The sequence below is a fragment of the Culicoides brevitarsis genome, chromosome 2 (assembly GCF_036172545.1).
Source record: "Culicoides brevitarsis isolate CSIRO-B50_1 chromosome 2, AGI_CSIRO_Cbre_v1, whole genome shotgun sequence".
NCBI lineage: Eukaryota > Metazoa > Arthropoda > Insecta > Diptera > Ceratopogonidae > Culicoides > Culicoides brevitarsis.
The window spans coordinates 20,207,351-20,228,258 of NC_087086.1; the positions used below are offsets into that span (position 1 = coordinate 20,207,351).

At 34.4% G+C, this 20,908-nt stretch overlaps 5 protein-coding genes across 7 annotated transcripts; 4 read left to right on the forward strand and 1 right to left on the reverse strand.

Annotated features, from left to right (window-relative positions):
- Window positions 1–3,619: 3,619 nt before the first annotated feature.
- LOC134830828 (gamma-aminobutyric acid type B receptor subunit 1) lies at window positions 3,620–7,245 on the forward strand. Its single transcript, XM_063844414.1, has 17 exons — window positions 3,620–3,751; window positions 3,831–3,869; window positions 3,937–4,046; window positions 4,125–4,211; window positions 4,278–4,325; window positions 4,380–4,550; window positions 4,606–4,822; window positions 4,885–5,053; window positions 5,109–5,193; window positions 5,254–5,412; window positions 5,470–5,762; window positions 5,825–5,948; window positions 6,007–6,123; window positions 6,181–6,388; window positions 6,444–6,700; window positions 6,757–6,894; window positions 6,960–7,245. Exons 1-17 carry the CDS (start codon window positions 3,682–3,684, stop codon window positions 7,026–7,028), a joined length of 2,361 nt encoding a protein of 786 aa, XP_063700484.1. The 5' UTR covers window positions 3,620–3,681; the 3' UTR covers window positions 7,029–7,245.
- A 1,061-nt stretch (window positions 7,246–8,306) lies between these two features.
- LOC134830826 (sarcoplasmic calcium-binding protein, beta chain) lies at window positions 8,307–9,420 on the forward strand. Its single transcript, XM_063844412.1, has 5 exons — window positions 8,307–8,485; window positions 8,569–8,735; window positions 8,800–8,880; window positions 8,940–9,092; window positions 9,152–9,420. The coding sequence occupies exons 1-5, from the start codon at window positions 8,434–8,436 to the stop codon at window positions 9,272–9,274; spliced, it is 576 nt and encodes a 191-aa protein (XP_063700482.1). The 5' UTR covers window positions 8,307–8,433; the 3' UTR covers window positions 9,275–9,420.
- A 203-nt stretch (window positions 9,421–9,623) lies between these two features.
- On the reverse strand, window positions 9,624–13,548 carry LOC134829528 (staphylococcal nuclease domain-containing protein 1). The gene is made up of 9 exons (XM_063842624.1): window positions 13,426–13,548; window positions 12,858–12,976; window positions 12,645–12,784; window positions 12,436–12,584; window positions 11,744–12,378; window positions 11,488–11,673; window positions 10,704–11,427; window positions 10,460–10,644; window positions 9,624–10,401 (listed from the first exon to the last, which is right to left on the reverse strand). The coding sequence occupies exons 1-9, from the start codon at window positions 13,480–13,482 to the stop codon at window positions 9,906–9,908; spliced, it is 2,691 nt and encodes an 896-aa protein (XP_063698694.1). The 5' UTR covers window positions 13,483–13,548; the 3' UTR covers window positions 9,624–9,905.
- A 681-nt stretch (window positions 13,549–14,229) lies between these two features.
- LOC134831666 (CREB-regulated transcription coactivator 2) lies at window positions 14,230–16,658 on the forward strand. 3 transcript variants are annotated; one of them, XM_063845461.1, is made up of 11 exons: window positions 14,230–14,421; window positions 14,663–14,756; window positions 14,891–15,036; window positions 15,097–15,242; window positions 15,298–15,445; window positions 15,500–15,640; window positions 15,698–15,846; window positions 15,902–15,971; window positions 16,036–16,219; window positions 16,309–16,356; window positions 16,420–16,658. In XM_063845461.1, the coding sequence occupies exons 1-11, from the start codon at window positions 14,299–14,301 to the stop codon at window positions 16,545–16,547; spliced, it is 1,377 nt and encodes a 458-aa protein (XP_063701531.1). In that variant the 5' UTR covers window positions 14,230–14,298; the 3' UTR covers window positions 16,548–16,658. The 3 variants fall into 3 exon arrangements, with proteins under 3 accessions (XP_063701531.1, XP_063701529.1, XP_063701532.1); XM_063845459.1 differs by having other exon boundaries at window positions 16,309–16,347; window positions 16,405–16,658; XM_063845462.1 differs by having other exon boundaries at window positions 16,309–16,347.
- Window positions 16,659–18,391: 1,733 nt separating this feature from the next.
- LOC134832100 (rab GDP dissociation inhibitor alpha) lies at window positions 18,392–20,306 on the forward strand. The gene is made up of 3 exons (XM_063845999.1): window positions 18,392–18,911; window positions 19,050–19,525; window positions 19,595–20,306. Exons 1-3 carry the CDS (start codon window positions 18,521–18,523, stop codon window positions 20,054–20,056), a joined length of 1,329 nt encoding a protein of 442 aa, XP_063702069.1. The 5' UTR covers window positions 18,392–18,520; the 3' UTR covers window positions 20,057–20,306.
- Window positions 20,307–20,908: the final 602 nt, after the last annotated feature.

Here is a 20,908-nt window from a genome sequence, read left to right on the forward strand (position 1 = left end):
TTGTAATAATTTGAAAAACATTATTATTGAATAAATTAATTAATTGTCTTATTTGATAATACGCAACTAACAGGTTGTTTATCTTAAATATAAAATTGAACTTAAAGTCATACACGTTCGGAGCTCAATTCAAACACATTTCAAAAGATAAGCTCCACCCATATTCCCCCTCTCCGTTACTGCAATGAGCTTTGATTCGTTCGTTTAATAAAAATAGCAGCAAAACACGACACGGGACGATAAAAAGAAAACTGCGAACAATGCTGGCGAGCTCGAGATACATATGGATTTGAGTAAATTAATATTTTTTTTTTACAGCAACAACAACAACATGCGTTATTTAATGTAATTTTTTGTTGTTTGTGGCTTGTTAATAAAAACGAGTGTTTAGAGCGCACGTTGATTGAGGGTAAAGACAATAATTGATTCGTTTAACAGGATCACGCACGCAGGTGTTTTAATTGATTTCCAAATAAAGTCGATTGTTTAATAATTCGTTAGCAATTTAGCAAATTGACTTACTTTTTATCACTTTGTTTTTTTTTACTCGCTCTCGTGTAGTGTGTTCGTGCTCAAGTAGCGCGCCGCTCACACTTTTCCTCCTGGCAATGTAAGGCGTGTCCCACGAAGTGAAAGAAAAGTTTATATTTGATATTCGAGTTTTGCATCAATTTATTTTCTGTAATCTCATTTGGCCAAAACGATTGTTGGATTTGTCTCGTATCTACAAGACTGCGTTCGCAGGATGAGGAAACAACTCAAGGAGAATCGTGGGGAAATTTTTCATCTTCTTTTTTATTTTTTTGCAAATGATGGCTGTCGAGCAGCAAGGAAAATTTATTGAATGAGTTTTTTCGTGCTTTCTCGTAAAATCAAATACACATTTCCCAAATTAAATTTTAACTTAGATGAATAAGCAAAGAAAACACGAATATTTTATAGGGAAAATGGAGTCGGTTGCGACGGTGAAAAGGTTTGAACATTTTTGAATGACACGGAACAAAGTTTCTTTGCTATTTTTTGAGTAGTGGTAAATTCTGAAAATTTTCAAATGTTTAAAAATATCAGATTTTAAGCTAAAAAATAATTGTTGAGGAATTAATATAAGATTTTTGTTTCTCAATCTAAATTATGGCTAAAAAAATTCATAGTTTCAAAACATTTTTTTTTCTTTAAAGCTTCTAGATTTAAAATTGTGGGTTTTTTTTCAATGATACTTTTCAAATTACTGAATTTTAGTTAAAAATTTTTGTTATCAAGTAAAAAATACTAAATGAACAAAAAATTGCTACATCTCAAAGTTGCAAAGGAATCTATCCTTGAAACTATATTCTGCTCAATTTAACCAAATTCAACAATAAAAATGATTTATACTTTGTCGCTTGCTTACTTCCTCTACCAATCTGAAGTGGAATTCCTCAACTTTTCCTGTATTACTTTATTTTAAAGTTGAAAACGAGGTCTCTAGCCATTTTTTTAGAAATTTAAAAAAACAAAAAATTTAGAATTTTTAAATTTGGATTTGACATTTTAATTTAATTTGACGTTTAAATTTTTCTTTTCCAAGCATTTAAAGCGTTCACAAAGAAGTTAGACTTAAAGAAGTCAAAAAAACCTAAATTCAAATTTCTGGAATGAGCTTCAGTACTTGTTAAATGTTTAAATTTTTTTTGAATTAAGTTTTTTTTCACTATTTTAGGTCTAAATGACGCAAAATCTTCGAAAAATCTCATATCACTTTTTTCGATGGAATATTGAAATGTGGTAACCGGGAAATTTACAACACCATAAAGAAATTTTTAAAAGAAAAATTCGAGAAAGCAAGGGAAATTTTATAATTTAAAAATTAAAATTTGTAGAATTACTTAAATAATGTATAAAATTGACTTAATTTAAGATTTTTTCATTTTTTTTTTAAATATTGGGAAATGAGTTTTTGGGAAAAAATTAACTTTTTCCATCTCTGAGATACAGACATGGAAAAATTTTATTTTTTCCCGGAAACCGAACTCATTTCCCAAAATTATATTCACCCCAAGATAATGAAAAAAATCCTAAATTAAGTCAAATTTATGCAATTTTTAAGAAATTCTACAAATTTTAATTTATAAATTATAAAAATTCCCATGTTTTCTCTTAAAAATTCAATATTTCTTTATGATTTTTAAAAATTTCCCGGGAACGAGGTTCCCGCACTTTTTCCAGGACCGGTTGAGAAAGTTTCACAGCGAATGTTTAAAAAGTAATGAAATAAATTAAACAAAAAAACGCTGTTTTCACAATGAAAACAATAATGACCTCAAATTCTTTACCACGGATTCTCACTTCACGGAGAGATGTGTCTGCTTCAAAAAAAAATTGTATTGAAGAATACATCGAAGATTCTGAAACGCAAAAAATATACTTGCGACTTTGAAATTAATGAATAAAGTTTCGAATTGATAAAAAAAACGTTCAATCTTATCCAAAAATCAAGTGAAAGAAGTCAACATCATTGAACATTTTTTTTTCAAAAGCATCTAAAATTTCAAACAGTTTAAAATCGTCTTAAAAAATTCTTCAAAAAAATTTCATTGACTAATAAAAAATTCATAATTGCCATCAAACGACAATCATAACAATAAAACAATTTTAACGGCTCTCCCTTCGTCATTCAAAAATAAACTTCCTTCAATGAAAATTTTCGTTTAAAAATGCATGAGCCGTACCGCAACGCATAACGGTACGTTTTCCCTTCTGCCACCGCACGGCACATGCGCAACCTAAATCGATAACGTTCAGTTGGAAAGGTGTCCAAACATAAAACGAGCAAAAATTCTATTTATTTTGCCAGTTATTCGCATTGTTGTTTAATTCGGAGCAAAAAAAATCGTAGCAATTTGCCAAAATGGATCGTGACGCGCTTAAGAAACAAATTGAGAACATGCGATTCCAAGCCACCATGGATAGATGGCCTTTGTCAAAGAGCATTGCAGCGTAAGCCTTGCCTTTAATTTAATTAAAGGAACAAAATTTTGGAATTTTTTAATTTTTTTTTCTTTGTAGAATGCGCGAATATGTAGAGGAAAACGAAAAGAACGATCCCTTGATTCATGCCCCCGACAAGAAAAACAACCCATGGGCCGAAAAAGGCAAATGTGTCATCATGTAAACGAAATCATTTCTTTTTCTATCGAGCTGAAAATGCTGCGCTTCTCATCATAACTAAGTAAAAATGTACTATTAAACCACGGAAAATTGATTAACATTAGGTTTTCTTTACATTTAATAACATGGCATAAGCTTAATCAATTTTATTCATCAATAAAATTCCATTTATAATCAAATAAAACAAAATTTTGTGTGTGTTAATTAGATTCCGTTGCCAAGCCCTACAACTGCCAAAAAAATGTCTTTCACCTGTATGATTTTCGTCATGTAAACCAATTAAGCGACGTGTTACGGCCACACATGACGCATGCAAAAATAATTTTTTCATCGTTTGACATGCAATTTCCACTTCCGTTACACGAGTTCGGGCGACCCGAAAGTCGTAAAAACAGGAAAGTGTCATAAATTTTCGGGTAATGGACTTCTTGTTTGTTTAAAAGTCCCTCTGTGTGAGTTTGCGCAGGAAATATTGTAATATAATTTGACAGTTCGCACTCTCATTGTTTGAAAAGACGAAATTTTTGGGCAAAAATGAGGTGTATATTTTTCGTTTTATTTTTTATCCTGGAACGATGTCGAGCTGAGGACTTGCATGTTGGAGGTAAATCGCTTCTCTTTAACATTTTTCCTTTAGAACACTCAAAAAACGTCTCTTTATCCCGTTTTTTCATACAAAAAAGGCATTTTCCCGATCGGAGGCACTGGTGGTTGGCGTGGAGGTAACATTTTGACCTTTTTTTACAACAAATCAAACAAATGTGCGAACAATTTTTGAATAAATTTCAGGACAAGCTTGCATGCCAGCCGCCCAAATGGCGTTCGAGGACGTGAATAAGCGGGATGACCTGCACAAAAGATTTGGATATCAGTTGATACTCCATAGTAATGACAGTGAGGTAATAATTGTTACTTAATACTCACATGCACATACGATGTACAGAAAAAAAAATTACAATTGACATTTTTTTTTCTAGTGCGAGCCTGGACTTGGGGCGAGTGTCATGTACAATTTATTGTATAATAAGCCACAAAAATTGATGTTACTCGCTGGTTGTAGTACTGTAAGAATTAAATTTCAATATTTTTTAAAATGATTTTTTGAATTTTAATTTTTAAAAATTTTTTAGGTCTGTACAACAGTCGCTGAAGCAGCGAAAATGTGGAATTTAATAGTTGTAAGTGACCAAAAAATATTTTTGAGCAAAATTTTTCAATAATTTTTTTTTCAGTTATGCTATGGAGCGTCATCGCCTGCCTTATCAGACCGTTCACGTTTCCCAACACTGTTCAGAACTCATCCGTCTGCTACAGTGCACAACCCGACTCGCATTAAACTGATGCAAAAGTTCGGGTGGTCCAGAGTTGCCATTCTCCAGCAAGCAGAAGAAGTTTTTATATCAGTAAGTTTTCGATTTTTCAAAAATAAATAAATATTTAATTAAAAAATTTTTTTAGACTGTTGAAGATTTGGAAAATCGTTGCAAAGAAGCCGGCGTGGAAATCGTTACACGACAATCATTTTTATCGGATCCTACCGATGCTGTTAGAAATTTAAGGAGACAAGATGCCCGTATCATCGTTGGACTTTTTTACGTAGTGGCCGCTCGCCGTGTTTTATGCGAGGTTTACAAACAACAGCTTTATGGCTCCGCTTACGTATGGTTCTTCATTGGTAAGAAAAAATTTTTTTTTCCTAAAAAAAAAATTAAAAAAAACATTAAAATTGCGTTTCAGGATGGTACGAGGACAATTGGTTCGAAGTCAATTTAAAGAGTGAAAATATCTCATGTACTGCCGAACAAATGAGAGAAGCTGCCGAAGGACATCTCACCACAGAAGCTCTTATGTGGAATCAGAATGTCGAACAAAAAACTATTTCTGGCATGTCTTCTGAAGATTTTAGGTGATTTTCCGTTTTTTTGTCCTTTTTATGAATTATAATAATTATTTTTTTTTAGATTAAGACTGAATAAGGAACTCATAAAAAATGGCTATGATATTAGTCATAATCGCTATCCTGAGGGCTATCAAGAGGCTCCATTGGTAAAAAACTGAAAAATTTGAAAATTTTATTAAAAATTTACGATTCAATGTCATTTTTAGGCTTACGATGCAGTTTGGTCGGTAGCGCTTGCATTTAACAAAACCATCGAAAAGATGCAGGATAAAGGCAAAGGTCTCAAAAGCTTCAATTACAATGACAAAAACATCGCTAACGAAATTTACAGTGCCATGAACTCAACATCCTTCTTAGGAGTTTCCGTAAGTTCCTCAAAATGTTCATTTTTCCAAAATTTCTTTCAACTTTTTCTTTTTCAGGGAGTTGTTGCTTTCTCATCTCAAGGTGACCGTATTGCCTTGACCCAAATTGAGCAAATGAACGACGGACAATATCGAAAACTCGGTTACTACGATACTCAAGCTGACAATCTCACATGGTTCGACGAAGAAAAGTGGCCAAACAACAAAGTGCCCCAAGATCGTACAGTGATAAAACGCGTTTTGCGAACTGTTTCGTTGTCACTTTTCATATGCATGAGCTGCGTTTCCGGATGTGGCATCTTGATCGCGTTGATTTTGATCATTTTTAATATTGTTAAACGGAATCGCAGGTTAGTAAAATGAAAATTTCCGATTTCTAAAAGGAAACTCACGATAAAATTCAAAATTTTAGAGTAATTGCCTCGTCACATCCAGTTTGCAATACAATTATGCTAGTAGGTGTCATCACGTGCTTAATTTCCGTCATTTTGCTTGGCATTGACGGACAATTTGTGGATCCGGAAAGCTTTACTATGGTAAATAATTTCAAAAAATTGTCGGAAATGCAGTTTTATTGATTTTTTTCGTTCACAGGTTTGTCAAGCACGCACTTGGCTACTCGCTATTGGCTTTACGCTCGCTTATGGCGCGATGTTTAGCAAAGTTTGGAGAGTACATCGCTTTACTACGAAGGCAAAAACTGATTCTAAAGTAAATTTAATTTAATTTTTTATGAAAAATTTTTCAAAATTTGAATTTTTGTTGCAGAAAAAAGTGGAGCCTTGGAAATTATACACAATGGTGTCTGGCTTGTTAGCTGTTGACTTAATAATTCTCCTTACGTGGCAATTAGAAGATCCTCTCGAACGAAAACTCGAGATATTTCCGTTGGAAGATCCGGGAATACAGTCGGAAGACATCAAAATTATGCCAGAACTCGAACATTGCGAGAGCCAAAATCATTCCGTGTGGTTAGGTAAGCCTTAAAATCCCTAAAATTGAACGAAAAATAACTTTAAAACAAATTTTAGGAATAATTTACGGCTTTAAAGGGCTGATTTTGGTGTTTGGACTGTTCCTTGCGTACGAAACGCGCTCTATCAAGGTGAAGCAAATCAATGATTCGCGTTACGTTGGCATGAGCATTTACAACGTGGTTGTTCTCGCAATTATCACTGCGCCCGTAACGATGGTGATAGCATCGCAGCAAGATGCATCCTTTGCTTTTGTGTCTTTAGCCGTCATTTTCTGCTGTTTCCTCAGTATGTTGCTCATATTTGTTCCAAAAGTAAGTTTAGCTCCCAATTTTTCTAAGAAAAAATTAAAAAAATATTTTTTTTTTAGGTGATCGAAGTGATTAATAACCCGTCTGATAAACTTGATACAAAATCCAGCACCGATACCGGCATTTCGAAAGAAGACGAGGAACGTTATCAGAAGCTGTTGAGCGAGAATGAAGAGCTTCAACGATTAATATCACAGGTAGGGTCTTATCTACTGCGATAAATGAAATCAATTGTTCACTGTTTATTTTTATATGTTTTTAGAAGGAAGAAAAAATTCGAATATTACGACAGAGACTTTCGGATAGCGATCCAACAACGAGAAAAACCTAAATTTTTTAACTGATAACAAAAAGACAATTGTGAAAGCTCAAATAAAACTTTAATAAATTTAGTTCAATTAATAAAAAATACAATTTAATAGTTATTAAATATATATATTTATTTTAGACGAATGTAACCTCATGTACCTTTATAGTTTAAAAATTTGTAATTTTAGGAAAAATGTTAGATTCTAAATAAATGGCATAAAATTAGTTTAATATCCATGAATCGTTGTCACTATTTATTAATATCTTTAATAAAAAAGTGAAAAATTTATTTAACGTGTTTTTCTTATGGTAGAATTTATTATTATGAATATCTGATCAAGATCGCATCAGTGCACAGATTTTATTTAAGTTTCAAATAATTATAAGTTGCTTTAAAAAAATTTTAAAGTTCAAATTTTTTGAAAAATTTAAATTTGAAAAAATTAAATTAAAATAAAGTAAAATAAAATAAATTAAAATTTTTAAAATAATTAAAGAAATTTAAATTAAAAAAAATAATAAAAAATAAATTGAAATTTTTCAATCGAAAAAAAAAATTATTATGTAATTATTTTATTATTTTTTTAGAAATTGGATTTTTTTGAAATTTTCCTTAAAAAATCTAAAAAAGTGAAAATTTTAGAAAAAAAAATTAAATTATTCAATTTTTTTTATTCTTAATTTTTTTTTTAGAAATTGACGTTGATTTCACAATAATTTAATAAGATACGTCTCTATCGTAAATCAAGTCTTTGATCAAATCACATCGCGAATCTTAAATAAAATGCATATGCGCGGAAAAATTATGAGACTCTAATTCGGAGAAAATTTTCATAAATGCTCAACAATAACGACGGCTTACATTTGCAAAATTCCTGCATGTCACTCTTTTATTATTTTTAGAAAACGTTCTGTCTGCGAACAACCGTAACAGTAAAACAACATTAAACGAAGGTCCATCGTGCATTTTCTGAATTTTATTTCATTTTCATACAATTATCATAAAAAATTGTCACACACTTTCTGATTAATGCTGACACAAAAGACAGAAAAAAAAGAAAGAGACAACAAACAAAGCAAAAAAGTCACAAATTAACTACAATTAAAAAATAAGAAGAAAAAGTCCCGAACAATGCACTTGAACATTGCATTTGCCTCTTGGCATGCCAAGTTAAATTGCGCTTTATGTACTCTGCGTATTCGATTATTTTTACGATGCTTGGCGCAAAAAAATGATAAAAAAATAACCTCGTTTTCTATTACATTTTAGTAAACTAAGATCTCCTCTAAAAATAAAATGTTATTGTTGTAGTTCAGTGTAGGTTTTATTAATATCAAAAACAAATCAACAATCGTAAAACCGATTTACCACTCAAACAGTTAGGGATTTTCTCACAAAAGACAAGACAACAAATAAATCTAGCAAAATGAGCTACAGTTGGAGTGATCGTGTTGATTTTATTATCCGTTATATGTACGGTAAGGCATCAAACTGGGACTTTTCTTCTAGAATTACTTGAAGAAAATTAAAATTTTTAACGAAATTTCACTTTAACCCAAAGATATCGACAACAATGGCCAATTGGACCAAAAGGATTTCGATTGCATGGCATTGAGAGCCTGTCTCGTCGAGGGAAAAGGCGACTTCAATGAGGAACGTCACAAGTCATACTTGACAATGATGCGCGCTTTGTGGCAAGAAATCTCAGACTTGGCTGATTTTGACAAGGTTTCACTTAAATTTTCATAATTTCAATGAATTTAAACTAAAAAAATATTTTTTTTCATTCTAGGACGGCAAAATCTCAAGTGAAGAATTCAAGGAAGCCGTCAAGCAAACTTGCGTGGGGAAAAAATACGAAGAGTTTCCAAAGGTTTTCACCAATTTTTAATTTTTTTACGAGATTTTAACTAAAACATTTTTTTTTCTTAGGTCATGAAAGCCTTCATCGAAGCCAACTTCAAAATGATGGACGGCGATGGTGATGACTTGGTTTCCAAGAACGAGTTTAGATACAACTGTATTTCTCGCATTGCTGTTGACGATGTCAAGATCATCGATGCCGCATTTGAAAAGCTGCTGAATGTAATTTTTTTCATAAAATTCAATAAAAATCAAAAAATTCACGATTTTTTTCGTTACAGGATGAGGACAAGAAACGCGGTGGAATCAACTTGGCTAGATATCAACAACTTTATGGTGACTTCATTGGAAACACCGACGACAAAAACGCTTCCGTCCATCTTTTCGGCCCACTGCCAGAGTAAGCGATTGCTCTTTTAAACGCGCAAAGAAAAATATTTTATCAACGAACTTTTAAATATCGATGGTATCGTTAAACCTACATGAATTCTGTAATTGTCCAATGTTAATTCAATCTTTATCATTAAATAAATTATTCTGATATTGTGATAAAGTGCGATTGTTTACTTACTTTTTCTTTGTAAAACGTCTGAGCGACTTTTTATTACAAAGTTTGATGGTTTTGAGAGAGATAAAATTAAAAATCGCTCCTTTTCAGACAAAAAAGGTCATTTTGATTGCAATTTTAGGCCATTTTTCATTGAATTTTTGTTGAAAAATATTTTAATGATCGTTCCTTATCCCTTGAGGTCATCGAAAAATGAGATTTTTTATAATTTCTAGAAAATTTTGATTTAATTCACAATATATTCTACAAAAAATTATAACATTTTTCCTTTTTTCACTTGATTTTTGTTCAAATAAACACACGCTAAACTAAAAATGAAACTACTTAATAAATTTTTCAAAAAAATAAGCCCCAAAATTTAAAACAATAAAGATTGATAGAAAAATTGTGAATCATAAAATGGGTCGAGTACATGTTGTTATCGTAACAGTCTATAATAATGAATGTTCTCAATCCAGGCCAGCATCTCACTTCAATTGCTCATCATCCTCCGTAATGTCGCCATATCGCCAGATGCCCATATGAGCTTTTCTCGCCTTCTCTTCCTCCTCTTTGTACACCGTGAACAACTTCTGGCTCTGCAACTCACGTTTCTTCTCCAACAACACGAAACCATCGATGACGAGATTTTTGCCGACATCCGATTTGTCCTCGAGCGTGTGCAACGTGCAATGCGGAACGCCAGCACTGCGATATTGAACTGCCATATTGAGTTTTTTGTCAAGTACATCGGACACGAATGCATTGAGGGCCTCCTTTTTGTCTTCCGCATCGACGGGCAACGTCACATACGCGAGTTTGCACAACGTGGCATACGGCGTTTCCGTTTTCAGCGAGTGCGGAAGTTCCAACAAGTTGGAGACTTTGACGGTGTCGCGATTTCCGTAATCGATGTACAAAATGCTTGCATTTTCGCCTTGCATACGCTCAACCTTACATCTGTACCATTGACCATCTTCGAATCTAAAAATAGTAACACAATTGTGAGAAAAAAACAAAGATTTTGTGCAAAAATTCTTACTTGGATGCGCAAACGTCACCGCGTTTCGGTTTGAACGACAAACTGCCACTTGTTGCAGTTTTAACGTGTGCCGATACCTTTTCCATTAAAGCAGTTAGTTTTGCGGCTTCTTTTGTCTTTTGCACGAAGAATTGCATGTCAGGCGAGACTTCAGTTACCGTCACCTCTTCCATTGATTTTTCAGCCTGAAATAAAATTTTACTTTAAAAATCGAAATTTTACAGGAAAATATTTAAAAACTCACGTTATCGAAGACTTGCGTAGCTTCAACGGCAGTTTCATCTCCACCTTCAACCTCTTCTTGTTCAACGTAGTTCTTCCAGAGGTTCAAACGCTTCGCCTTGGCTTTGTCTTCAGCCATCTTGAGTGTCCTGTAATGCTCACTCTTTTCAGCACTTGCGTTATGGAGCGTTGCCAATCCCTGTTCCACCAAGAGAACCGACAAATTTTGTTTGTTTTCCGTAAAAAGCCATCCAATGACGCTATTGAATCCCTTATCCGTCGTTTCAACTTGTACCGTGACGTCGCGTTGATAAATTTTCTCCTTCACATATTCCAGGGCTTCGTTTCCGAAGGGATCTCCCTCGACAGCGGGCTGTCCATTGATGGCAGGTCTCGATGAACGCGGGCAACTAATTCCCATGAGCAAAAAGTTCACCAAAACGTTGTCCTTTTGGATGAAGATGCGGAAACGTGAGCCACTGGCAACAAATTCAACGATGGCGTCCATCTTCAGGGCACGCTGCCACGACGGCAAATATTGATGACGGATTTTCGAAGTGTCGACAGTGAGATCGACCAAACGGATGGTGGTTTGGTCCTTTTTGCTGTGCACTCCCTTGCCCTCTTTCGCGGCATTTCCTTCGGCATTCAGTAAATCGTTGTAGTGCGATGAGCGTTGATCGTTGTCTTGTCTGTAGCGGATGACAGTGGCGAGACCTTGGGCCACCAAATCTTCAGCAATGTTCCTAATAAAACGAAAAATTGTTAATTTCACGTAAAAAAATGATTTTTGAGTGAGAACTTACTTTCCATTGACCATGACGGTATAGAAGAGTTTTTCCGGTTGATTGTCTTTTGCGGGATTGGTGTAATCCAATTTACATGAAACCTTTTTGCCAACAAGTTTTTTCCGCAAGAACTCTCGGCATTCGTACAAATAAGGAATTTCATACAAGAAACGTGGATTTCTCTTCTTTTGTTCCTCTTCGGTCCTATTTTTAAAAGAAAAAAAAAATCAAAATTATTGAATAGATAAAAAAAAAATTAAATAATTTTACTTACTTGACTTCTCTTGGTGGCTTAACACTTGATAAATAGACTTTTTTAGCGCCTCCAGCAGTCTTTACCATGATAAAATCTCCATTAAAAACTTCGACACACACTCCTTGGAATTCCTTGTTGGAGTTTGGCTTGGCCGCAACTTCCTGATAGTTTTCCCAAATCTTGAGTTTTTGTGATTTTGCGTGTTTCTCGGCGTTTCTCAGTTTTTCGGCAACATCATTGGAGAATCCACTGAGACTCCAGTCGATAGTTTTGGCGAAACCTTCTCGCACAAGAGCTTCTGCGATATTTCCCTTTGGATGAATGACGGAACCGAGGAAATATGTGTTTGTTGCACTTTCCAGGACAACTTTGACCGTTTGGTTGAGCAACCGGCATTCCGTGAAGAATTTTGCTTCTCTGGCATACGGAACGATTGCGGTTTCATCGGGTCTGCCATTGGCATCGAGTTTGAACGTGGGACAACGCACACCGGAGAGAACGAGTGTCACGTACGTGAACGAATCGAGTAACAAGACACGGAATGATGAGCCATCTCGGACATGTTCGACGACGGCGGACAATTGCTTGCCCTTGAATTGCTCCAGGAATTTGTTGTTGTCACCAACGGTGTATTGAACTTCACGAATTGCGTTCTAATGGAAGAAAAATTTGTAAATTTTGACAAAATTAATTGAAATTAGAAGACTTACCTTAGCATTTGGACCCCATTTACCTTTGCCGGCATCCTTTGCAGCATCTTCCAACTCGACCAAATGAGCAACTTCCGGGGATTTTGATTCACGGCGCACCGTTACCATGCCCTCCGACACCAAAGTATGTACAAGATTGTTCTTACCGTCTAAAAATTCAAAGAAATAATCAAATTTTCGAAAAAACGAAAACTATTTGCACAACAAACCTTTGTCCAAGTAGACATTTCCATAACCACGATTGCCTTGAAGCTCCTTTTCAAAACTGAAATAGACTTCCTTGCCGATCAACAAATTACGGAGGAATTCTCTCGACTCCCAGGCATAAGGTTCATCCTTGACTTCCTCGCTAGATAAGACAGAAAAATGACAACAAAAAAAAATGTCAAAAAATGTTCTAATCAAAATTCAGTGTCACATACCTCTGACCCACTTTTCGGCCCAATTTGGGAGCAGAAACGTTGGTTAAGGTAATTTGCTTCTCTGGTGGTGGACCGCCACGTGGTTGGGCTCTTACGACAATGGAATCTCCAGACAAAACCTGAATAAATGAAGCGGTGTCATAACATTACTCTCTCTTTCTCAATTGAAAGTACGAAATTTTTAGAAGGGATTTTGAGTCAGTATCAAAACTTAACTCTTGCGAAAGTGCTTTTAACGCATCAGCTACTTTTGGAATTAAATTAAATTAAATAGAAAAGGTGTTACGAGAGCAAGTTCCGAAGAAATCCAGGCATTTTCTGAAATTCTTCAATTAAATTTGAAACCAAGCCCGTCGGATTGCTTGGAATTTTCAGCAAACGACGAAAAACAATAAGTTAAAAATATTTCAAAAGACCAGTTTAATCAACTGCAGATAGCAGACTTTCATAATTACCCGAATTCGGAGGGGCCGTGCAAGACATGAAAGTCATCACGATTTTATTAAGACATTGTTTGATCAATTATTGGACGTAGCTTTGATAATTTCATGATAACTCGACTACTTACTTGCTTGACAATCGCTTTTTTAAGCGTTGCAGCTTCAACTTGCTTTACTTTTTCCATGTTTAATTAATATTTTTTTGATTTTGATGTGCTGGTCTCTTAAACGTAGACGGTTGAACGTGGCAATTATTATTTTCCTTTTGGAAGCCGAGACGAATTGAAGTGATGAAATGACAGAACTGTTTGTTTCCCTGCAATCAATCGACTTGGAATTCCAATTGAAACTCGCAGCAAAATCCGAGTGGCATGAATTTTGGCGACCAGCTGAATGATTAATTTAGTAAATTATAGTAAAAAGGCACAATTAATTTCATTTTTATTTAAATATGTTAAAAAATTAAGGGATTATTTAATTTTTTTACGAGAAAACAGTAATTAAATAATTATTTTTCTGTACGTTCATTTGACGTTTGTATAGACACACACACGAGAATAGGATTTGACACCGAATTTTCGCTTGCAGGGTTATTGAGTCAATTTTTAGACGATGATAAAGCAGTTCAATCTTATTTTTGATTTACTTTCATAAAAATCTTTAAAAATTTACTCAAAAATATTAATTTAAAATAAAAATTAAATAGGATTCATCAAAATTTATTGAGAAGAATGCAAATAGAAGGATGAGAAATAATTTTTTGATAAAATCAATTCATAAAAATTCTTATAAGAATTTGATAAGGTCCCCAAAGAATGTGGGGGATTCAGATGGTCCAGTTGTGACAGCCTTATTTTAACTGCGCTGATTTACTACACATCCGATCACATCTGTTTTGGTGACGCTGCACTAGAAGTTCTATAATACAAATAAATAAATAATACATTTTGTGCGTATATATTGTTCAAATGTTATTTTAAAGTAATTTGAAAGCAGGAAAAATGGCACATCCACGAAATGTACGAAAGTTTAGCGAGAAAATTGCACTGCACAATCAAAAGCAGGCGGAGGAAACGGCAGAATTTGAGAAAATTATGCGAGAAGTACAAGGCGTTACAGTAAAGGTACATCACAAAAAAATTCCATAAATGTGTCTAACTACTACGTCTTACGGGCTATATTGCCAGATTAAAGCTTCATAACTGGTTTTCTGAGCAGAATGATAAATATTAACGTTGTTTTCCCAAAGCATCGCCACCGCTTATAAACAATGTTTATTGCGATTCCATCTTATATGTGATGCATTGAGAACCGAGAAAAATACAGTAATAGTAAACAGAGTAATATATTCACGCATTTTTGCAGGAACCCACTGACGAAAGAACCATTCAAAAGTCACGAAGCACCGAAATATTCAAGAGAATGGCTCCTTCAACTCCCAGAGAAACCAAGTGTGAAGGTACACAACACTTTTTTTCTTTGTTTTTATTTTTCTTGTGGCATTATATGACCATAAATACATATATGAGATATGTAGTGAAGTTTCTGTACCGTCAATTGTTGTTATTTATTTTTTTTTTAATTTTCCAATAGGACGGCAGACTGGCGGTCCAATGAGAAGCAAACGAAAGCCGGAATATTCAACATCACCATATCTATCTTTGCCAACTGATCACAATTGGAGACGTTCCAGCTCTGATTCTGCTATCCATCAGACACTAAATCACATCACTTCGCAGGTATGCTTTGATTTGCAGGATTTTTATAGGAAATTATGTATATGTGCCTTTGAATTGCAGGAAGGATTAAATGTTGACGAATCACAAATGGGATCCAATGCAGCAATCAACAACAGAAAGACCACAAACACAGCGCAAACTCAAAATCAATCACACGTCGTTTACAATATAGAAATGAGGCCCAGATCATCTAGTCAAATTACAAAGTAAGAAATTGTTACTTTAAAATTAAAAATATGTTAAAATGTTTTTTTTTTGTAGTTGTAATTTTGAGCCATCCGCTGGTTCAAGGTTAGATGCTCCAACAATGATAACCACAGGGTCCTTACCCGATCTCTCATCCTTACATGGGTATCCGGCTAACCCAACGCCTCAAACAACCAACAATTACTATTATCAAAATGTGGATGTAAGATTTTATTTTATTTAATCAATCTTAAATTCAAATAAACGATTTTTTTAGAAATCTGGATTCGAAAGTATTCAATCGGTGCGTCCAGACGAGGCTCAACAAATCAACTCCATAAAGTCGTCGGATCTATTAGATTTCCAAAATTTACTTAACAATGACGAATTTTCACAGAGCATATGCGGAGACACAAAAGTATGAAAAAAGTTAATATTTTAAAAAATTTTGTGTTTAATGTACATTTTTATTTAGGATAAAGATCTACTAAGTGAATATCGACACCCACATCGTCCAAGTCCAGGATCTAGCCCGAATCTACAAGGAAACTTAGTGAATCATTTTGATCAGTTTGATCACAGTGCTCCGTGCAGCCCAACCACCCACATCAAGAACAATTTCCAGTAAGATTATTACTCTTTGTCATATTTTCATTCATTAATTTTTATTGAATTATAGATCTGTACCTGACGACACAGAAGGATACTATGAAAATTCTCTCAAAAACAATTTCGAACAATTTTCATTAGTAAGTCTCTTGTTGCTTTCTTGTTTAAAATTAAAATATATTTCAATGACTTTCTTTTTTGAAGGATGACGGGCTCTCATCACAGTACTTGGATGAAGTTCAACTGGCATGTTCAACGTTCAGTGGCATGGATAACGCAACAACTCTCGTCAATAGCAGTAGAAACACTTATCTCGAAAATGATGGAAATCATAGCACTTTTAATTCAACTGTGCCAGCCAACAGCATTCCGGCAATCGTACTGTCAGGTTTGTTTTTAGTCCAATATGACCTTGAAAATCAACAAAATTTTTATCTAATTGTACCTTTCTAATTTTTCGACATTTTTCTTTTGCAGACTATAGTAATGATATGACTAGCAACGACATTGCAAACGGTATTCATGGTGAACTCTTGGCCCAAAAACGTTTAAACTAAGACATTTTTTTTATAGATCTTCTCATTTCAGATATGTTGGGTGACTCGTTTGAACTGGGGCAAATGGATATGGTGGGCTTACAAATGCTTAGTGATCCAGACATTATTACAGACTCATTCACGGAAGATACTTTAAGACGCGATCTAAACCTGAATTGATATTAGATGTATTTCTAATTGTATTTATGTTTTGAATTTCATTTTAAGTCATTTACTGTATATAATTATACATGCACAAATGGAGCCAATAAAAAGCTTCCAAGGGGAACGAATACAATTAAAAATGTGACATTTTACTTATTTTAATCTTAACAATTAGAAAGATTCAGATCATGATCTTTATTTTGGTTCACAAAAAGTTATTAGAAAATATTGGAATCTCATCAACGTTCAGTGAAAGACTTAGTCAACAATGAATTTCAACGTCAATCGACAGTTCATGAACCAGAGCTTTATGAAATTGTTTTAATTAATGAGCTAAAGGAATTTGTAGAAGAAAATCGCGAAATGCTAAAATTTTTTTTAATAAGTTTATTTCTGCTTTATCGGTATTTTTGTATATCGGAACGTAATGGCGAGGAAATGAACAATCCAAAAACACAAAAAATATTTTCGTTTTGCTCAAAGAATATCTATTGCTCAGGATGAAAATAAAATTATTAATTTTGAAATTAATTGGCAAATGCATGCAATTTACAACATCATATAGATCAACAAGTGAGGAAACAGTAATCTTTCAGCTACATTTGTGTTTCGATGCAGTTCAGAACTTACTTCCATCATCTTTAGAAAGCGCTTTTAATGGATTGCTCATAAGAACAGATAGAAATTTTGCAACATATTAAACCGACCGTTTTGATTAGGTACATGCTCAAAAAGCAAAAATCCTAATTGATATTTTATACAGCCGCTTGCTTGAAAAAATTAGAGATTAACCTGATTTGTCCGTTTATAAAGATTTTCCAGACGTGAAATTGCTACATGAAGTTTTCAGTTTCATTTAATTGCGAGAAATGATGCAAACTGCATTGACAATGGAGTGGAAAGTTTAAGTTTTATGAAATGAAATGATAGTTAAAGTAGTTAGAGATATTTGTAGAGAAAAAAATAAGAATTTATGTTGGAAATGTGTAAGAAGTGCCACTTCTCATAAACACAATGCTGCTAATGCATCTGCCATTAACCAGGACAAAATGAAAATTGTTTTAAAAACTAAATCGAAGAAATAAAAAATTCTTTAATATTTACTTAATATATATTCTAAATTTTGGATAGAAGATCAAACTACTTTGCAATAAATTATTTTCTTGAATTATTTTCTTAAAATTCGTTCTTAATGATTTCTCACTATTGTAATTGTTAATGAGGAAAAACGACTTGATATTTCAGAGTTCCTTTCACAGAAAATTGTCATCAATTGCTACTTGACTTTCCAGGAGCAACTTGTAGAAAACGGCACCGACACTACCATTTCATCCGAAAAAACTTGTCGTTCGTTTATAGAAATTATATGATTTACCCATGTCAAAACAACTAAATCACTAAAAAATAAATATTATAATGCGAAACGCGGGAATCATCAAGAAATTGTATTGAAAATCCATTAAAAATTGTTTATTTCTCGATATCTTTCCAAAATTTTAAATCAAAAAATAACGGTCTTATCATTTTCATTCGTCTCAGTGCTGTTTTAAAATTATATGCATTGGGTATTGTGCAATGTGTGACGGCAAGATTTTTCATCTCTGGGCCTCGTACACGCACCTACAGAAACGCGTATAACTTCACGAGGCCATATCTCCGGAATTTTCCACAAAATCTCGGAAAAGTTCTTCCATAAATTGTAGATTTTAAGCCCCTCTTTCAGTTTTTCAAGGGACAAAAGTTTCTAGAACGGTGGGAAATGCTCGTTTTTCAGGGTCAAAGTTTTCATGCAAGTCGTCCATGCAAGTTTCAAGTTTTCGATGCGAGTCGCAAGTTTTCGACGCAAGTTGCAAGTTTTCGGTGCAAGTCGGACATTTTCTGCTGGTTCATTGACGATTAACTTTTACAACGTATTCAGAAAAAATCCATTTTCTGACCTTTAAATCAATCAAAAGTACTTTGTTCACAGTTAATAGAAGCAAGCGAGCATGGATGAAGAGTACGATGCTATCGTTTTGGGCACTGGCCTCAAGGAATGCATCCTGAGTGGTATGTTATCCGTGTCCGGGAAGAAGGTTTTGCATATCGATCGGAACAAGTACTATGGCGGCGAATCCGCCTCAATCACGCCCCTCGAGGAGCTCTTCAAGAAATTCAATCAGCCCCCGTCGGAGAAATTCGGACGTGGCAGGGACTGGAATGTCGATCTCATTCCCAAGTTCTTGATGGCGAACGGGTTGCTCGTCAAACTTTTGATCCATACCGGAGTGACGAGATATCTGGAATTCAAGTCAGTCGAGGGCAGTTACGTGTACAAAGGCGGAAAAATCGCCAAAGTTCCCGTCGATCAAAAAGAGGCACTTGCTTCCGATTTAATGGGTGAGTCAGCAATTAACTTTTTTCTTTTTCATTCTTTCTCTCTCTACGTTCCAATTGGATTCTAATGTGAAACTGTTTTTTGTTTGCTTCTTCTTTGTTGCATGACACGTATGCTCTTGGTTTTTTTTTTGCGTTTAGGAATGTTTGAAAAACGTCGATTCCGCAACTTTTTGGTCTACGTGCAGGACTTTAAAGAGGACGATCCAAAGACCTGGAAGGATTTCGATCCAACCACGCAAAATATGAAGGCGTTATATGAGAAATTCGGCTTGGACGTCAACACCCAAGACTTTACGGGACACGCTCTTGCGTTGTACCGCGACGATGACTATCTTGCGCAACCTGCGGTCCAAACAATCCGACGCATCAAGCTCTACTCCGACTCGTTAGCACGTTACGGAAAGTCTCCCTACTTGTATCCGATGTACGGATTGGGAGAATTACCACAGGGATTTGCACGATTGTCCGCCATCTACGGAGGCACCTACATGCTCGACAAACCCATTGACGAAATTGTCGTCGGCGAAGGTGGCAAGGTTGTTGGCGTTCGTTCCGGCAGCGAAACAGCCAAATGTAAACAGGTCTATTGTGATCCTTCGTACGTCACTGACAAGGTAACTGTTTCTTTTTTTTTTTCAATTCACACATTTTGAGTCATCGTGAATGATCTCATCGTTTCGCAGGTCAAGAAAACCGGTCAAGTAATCAGATGCATTTGTTTATTGGATCATCCAATTGCCAATACCAAGGATGCATTATCTACGCAAATCATTATCCCGCAAAAGCAGCTCGGCCGCAAATCCGACGTCTACGTCTCATTGGTGAGCTACACTCATCAGGTATCGGCCAAAGGTTGGTTCGTCGGCATGGTGTCGACCACCGTCGAAACGAACGATCCCGAGAGCGAAATCAAGGCGGGACTCGATTTGTTGCAGCCCATCGCCCAGAAATTCGTCACTGTTTCGGACTACTACGAACCCACGGACAACGGCTTAGACTCTCAAATTTTTATATCTCAAAGCTACGATGCTACAACTCATTTTGAAACTACTTGCATGGACGTATTGGATATCTTTAAGCGGGGCACTGGCGAGGACTTTGACTTCTCCAAGGTTAAGACCGATTTGGGTGATGATGAGCAGTAAGCAGCAACAGCAGCGCGCTCTTTGCAACCGTGTGTCGTTGTTGTGTTCCTTTCTCATCTGCAAAAGCACATAAAAGTATCGATTCATTACATATAAAAAAAATACAACTTGGAGGTCCATCAGCCTCATAAATTATTATCTAAAAATTATTGGCATACCATATATACATGTATGTAATACTGCTTATTCAATTTCAAGCGACATTCCAAATAAAGTGAGTATGTGCTGGAAATTGTTTTTTATCCATCGACACTTTTTTTGTTTGTCTTTCTTGTCCATTAGTCCAACTTAGACATCCTAAGTAGAGTCCAAAATACTGGAAAATTTTCACAAATTTCAAAAGATACTGAGAAAAAAAAGAATTTTTGAAGTAAAAATTTTGGAAATTCTTAGTTTCATTATTTTTTTTATAGAAAAATTTAAAATTATCAAAAAAAATATGAAAATTTATAATTTTGTATGAAAATTTGCTCCCAAAAGCACGACGTATTTTCTAGATTTATGCCATTATATCAAAAACTATATTTTAGGTAACATAGCAGAAATTGAATCGTAAAAAAAAAATTTAAGAATTTTTTTGAATTTTTATTATTTTTTTTAATATTTTGCATAAATTTAATTTTGTTAAAAAAAAAAGTTTTTTTTAGCCTTAAATTTCTGAGCTAATTTTAAATTAAATGAATTTCGAATCAGATTAGACCGAAAATACCTAAATATTTTCGTGATTCAATTTGACCAATTCACAAAAAAAAACTTAAATCTTCATTTGATTTTTTGAAATGAAAATTTTTTATCCTGAAAATCGTAAGAAAGAAAAAAACTCGTCTCAGTTTCATAAATTCTTTATTTTAT

Bases quoted from the DNA above. Each gene is read 5' to 3' on its own strand.
- LOC134830828 (XM_063844414.1), top strand. From the start codon at position 3,682: ATGAGGTGTATATTTTTCGTTTTATTTTTTATCCTGGAACGATGTCGA. The intron at 5,763-5,824 runs GTTAGTAAAATG...TCAAAATTTTAG, and splicing joins ATTGTTAAACGGAATCGCAG to AGTAATTGCCTCGTCACATC. The intron at 6,389-6,443 runs GTAAGCCTTAAA...AACAAATTTTAG, and splicing joins AAATCATTCCGTGTGGTTAG to GAATAATTTACGGCTTTAAA.
- LOC134830826 (XM_063844412.1), top strand. From the start codon at position 8,434: ATGAGCTACAGTTGGAGTGATCGTGTTGATTTTATTATCCGTTATATG. The intron at 8,486-8,568 runs GTAAGGCATCAA...TTTAACCCAAAG, and splicing joins TATTATCCGTTATATGTACG to ATATCGACAACAATGGCCAA. The intron at 8,736-8,799 runs GTTTCACTTAAA...TTTTCATTCTAG, and splicing joins ACTTGGCTGATTTTGACAAG to GACGGCAAAATCTCAAGTGA.
- LOC134829528 (XM_063842624.1), bottom strand. From the start codon at position 13,482: ATGGAAAAAGTAAAGCAAGTTGAAGCTGCAACGCTTAAAAAAGCGATT. The intron at 11,674-11,743 runs GTAAGTAAAATT...TTTTAAAAATAG, and splicing joins AAGCCACCAAGAGAAGTCAA to GACCGAAGAGGAACAAAAGA. The intron at 11,428-11,487 runs GTAAGTTCTCAC...TCGTTTTATTAG, and splicing joins ACCGTCATGGTCAATGGAAA to GAACATTGCTGAAGATTTGG.
- LOC134831666 (XM_063845459.1), top strand. From the start codon at position 14,299: ATGGCACATCCACGAAATGTACGAAAGTTTAGCGAGAAAATTGCACTG. The intron at 15,243-15,297 runs GTAAGAAATTGT...TTTTTTTTGTAG, and splicing joins TCATCTAGTCAAATTACAAA to TTGTAATTTTGAGCCATCCG. The intron at 15,847-15,901 runs GTAAGATTATTA...ATTGAATTATAG, and splicing joins CACATCAAGAACAATTTCCA to ATCTGTACCTGACGACACAG.
- LOC134832100 (XM_063845999.1), top strand. From the start codon at position 18,521: ATGGATGAAGAGTACGATGCTATCGTTTTGGGCACTGGCCTCAAGGAA. The intron at 18,912-19,049 runs GTGAGTCAGCAA...TTTTGCGTTTAG, and splicing joins ACTTGCTTCCGATTTAATGG to GAATGTTTGAAAAACGTCGA. The intron at 19,526-19,594 runs GTAACTGTTTCT...ATCGTTTCGCAG, and splicing joins CTTCGTACGTCACTGACAAG to GTCAAGAAAACCGGTCAAGT.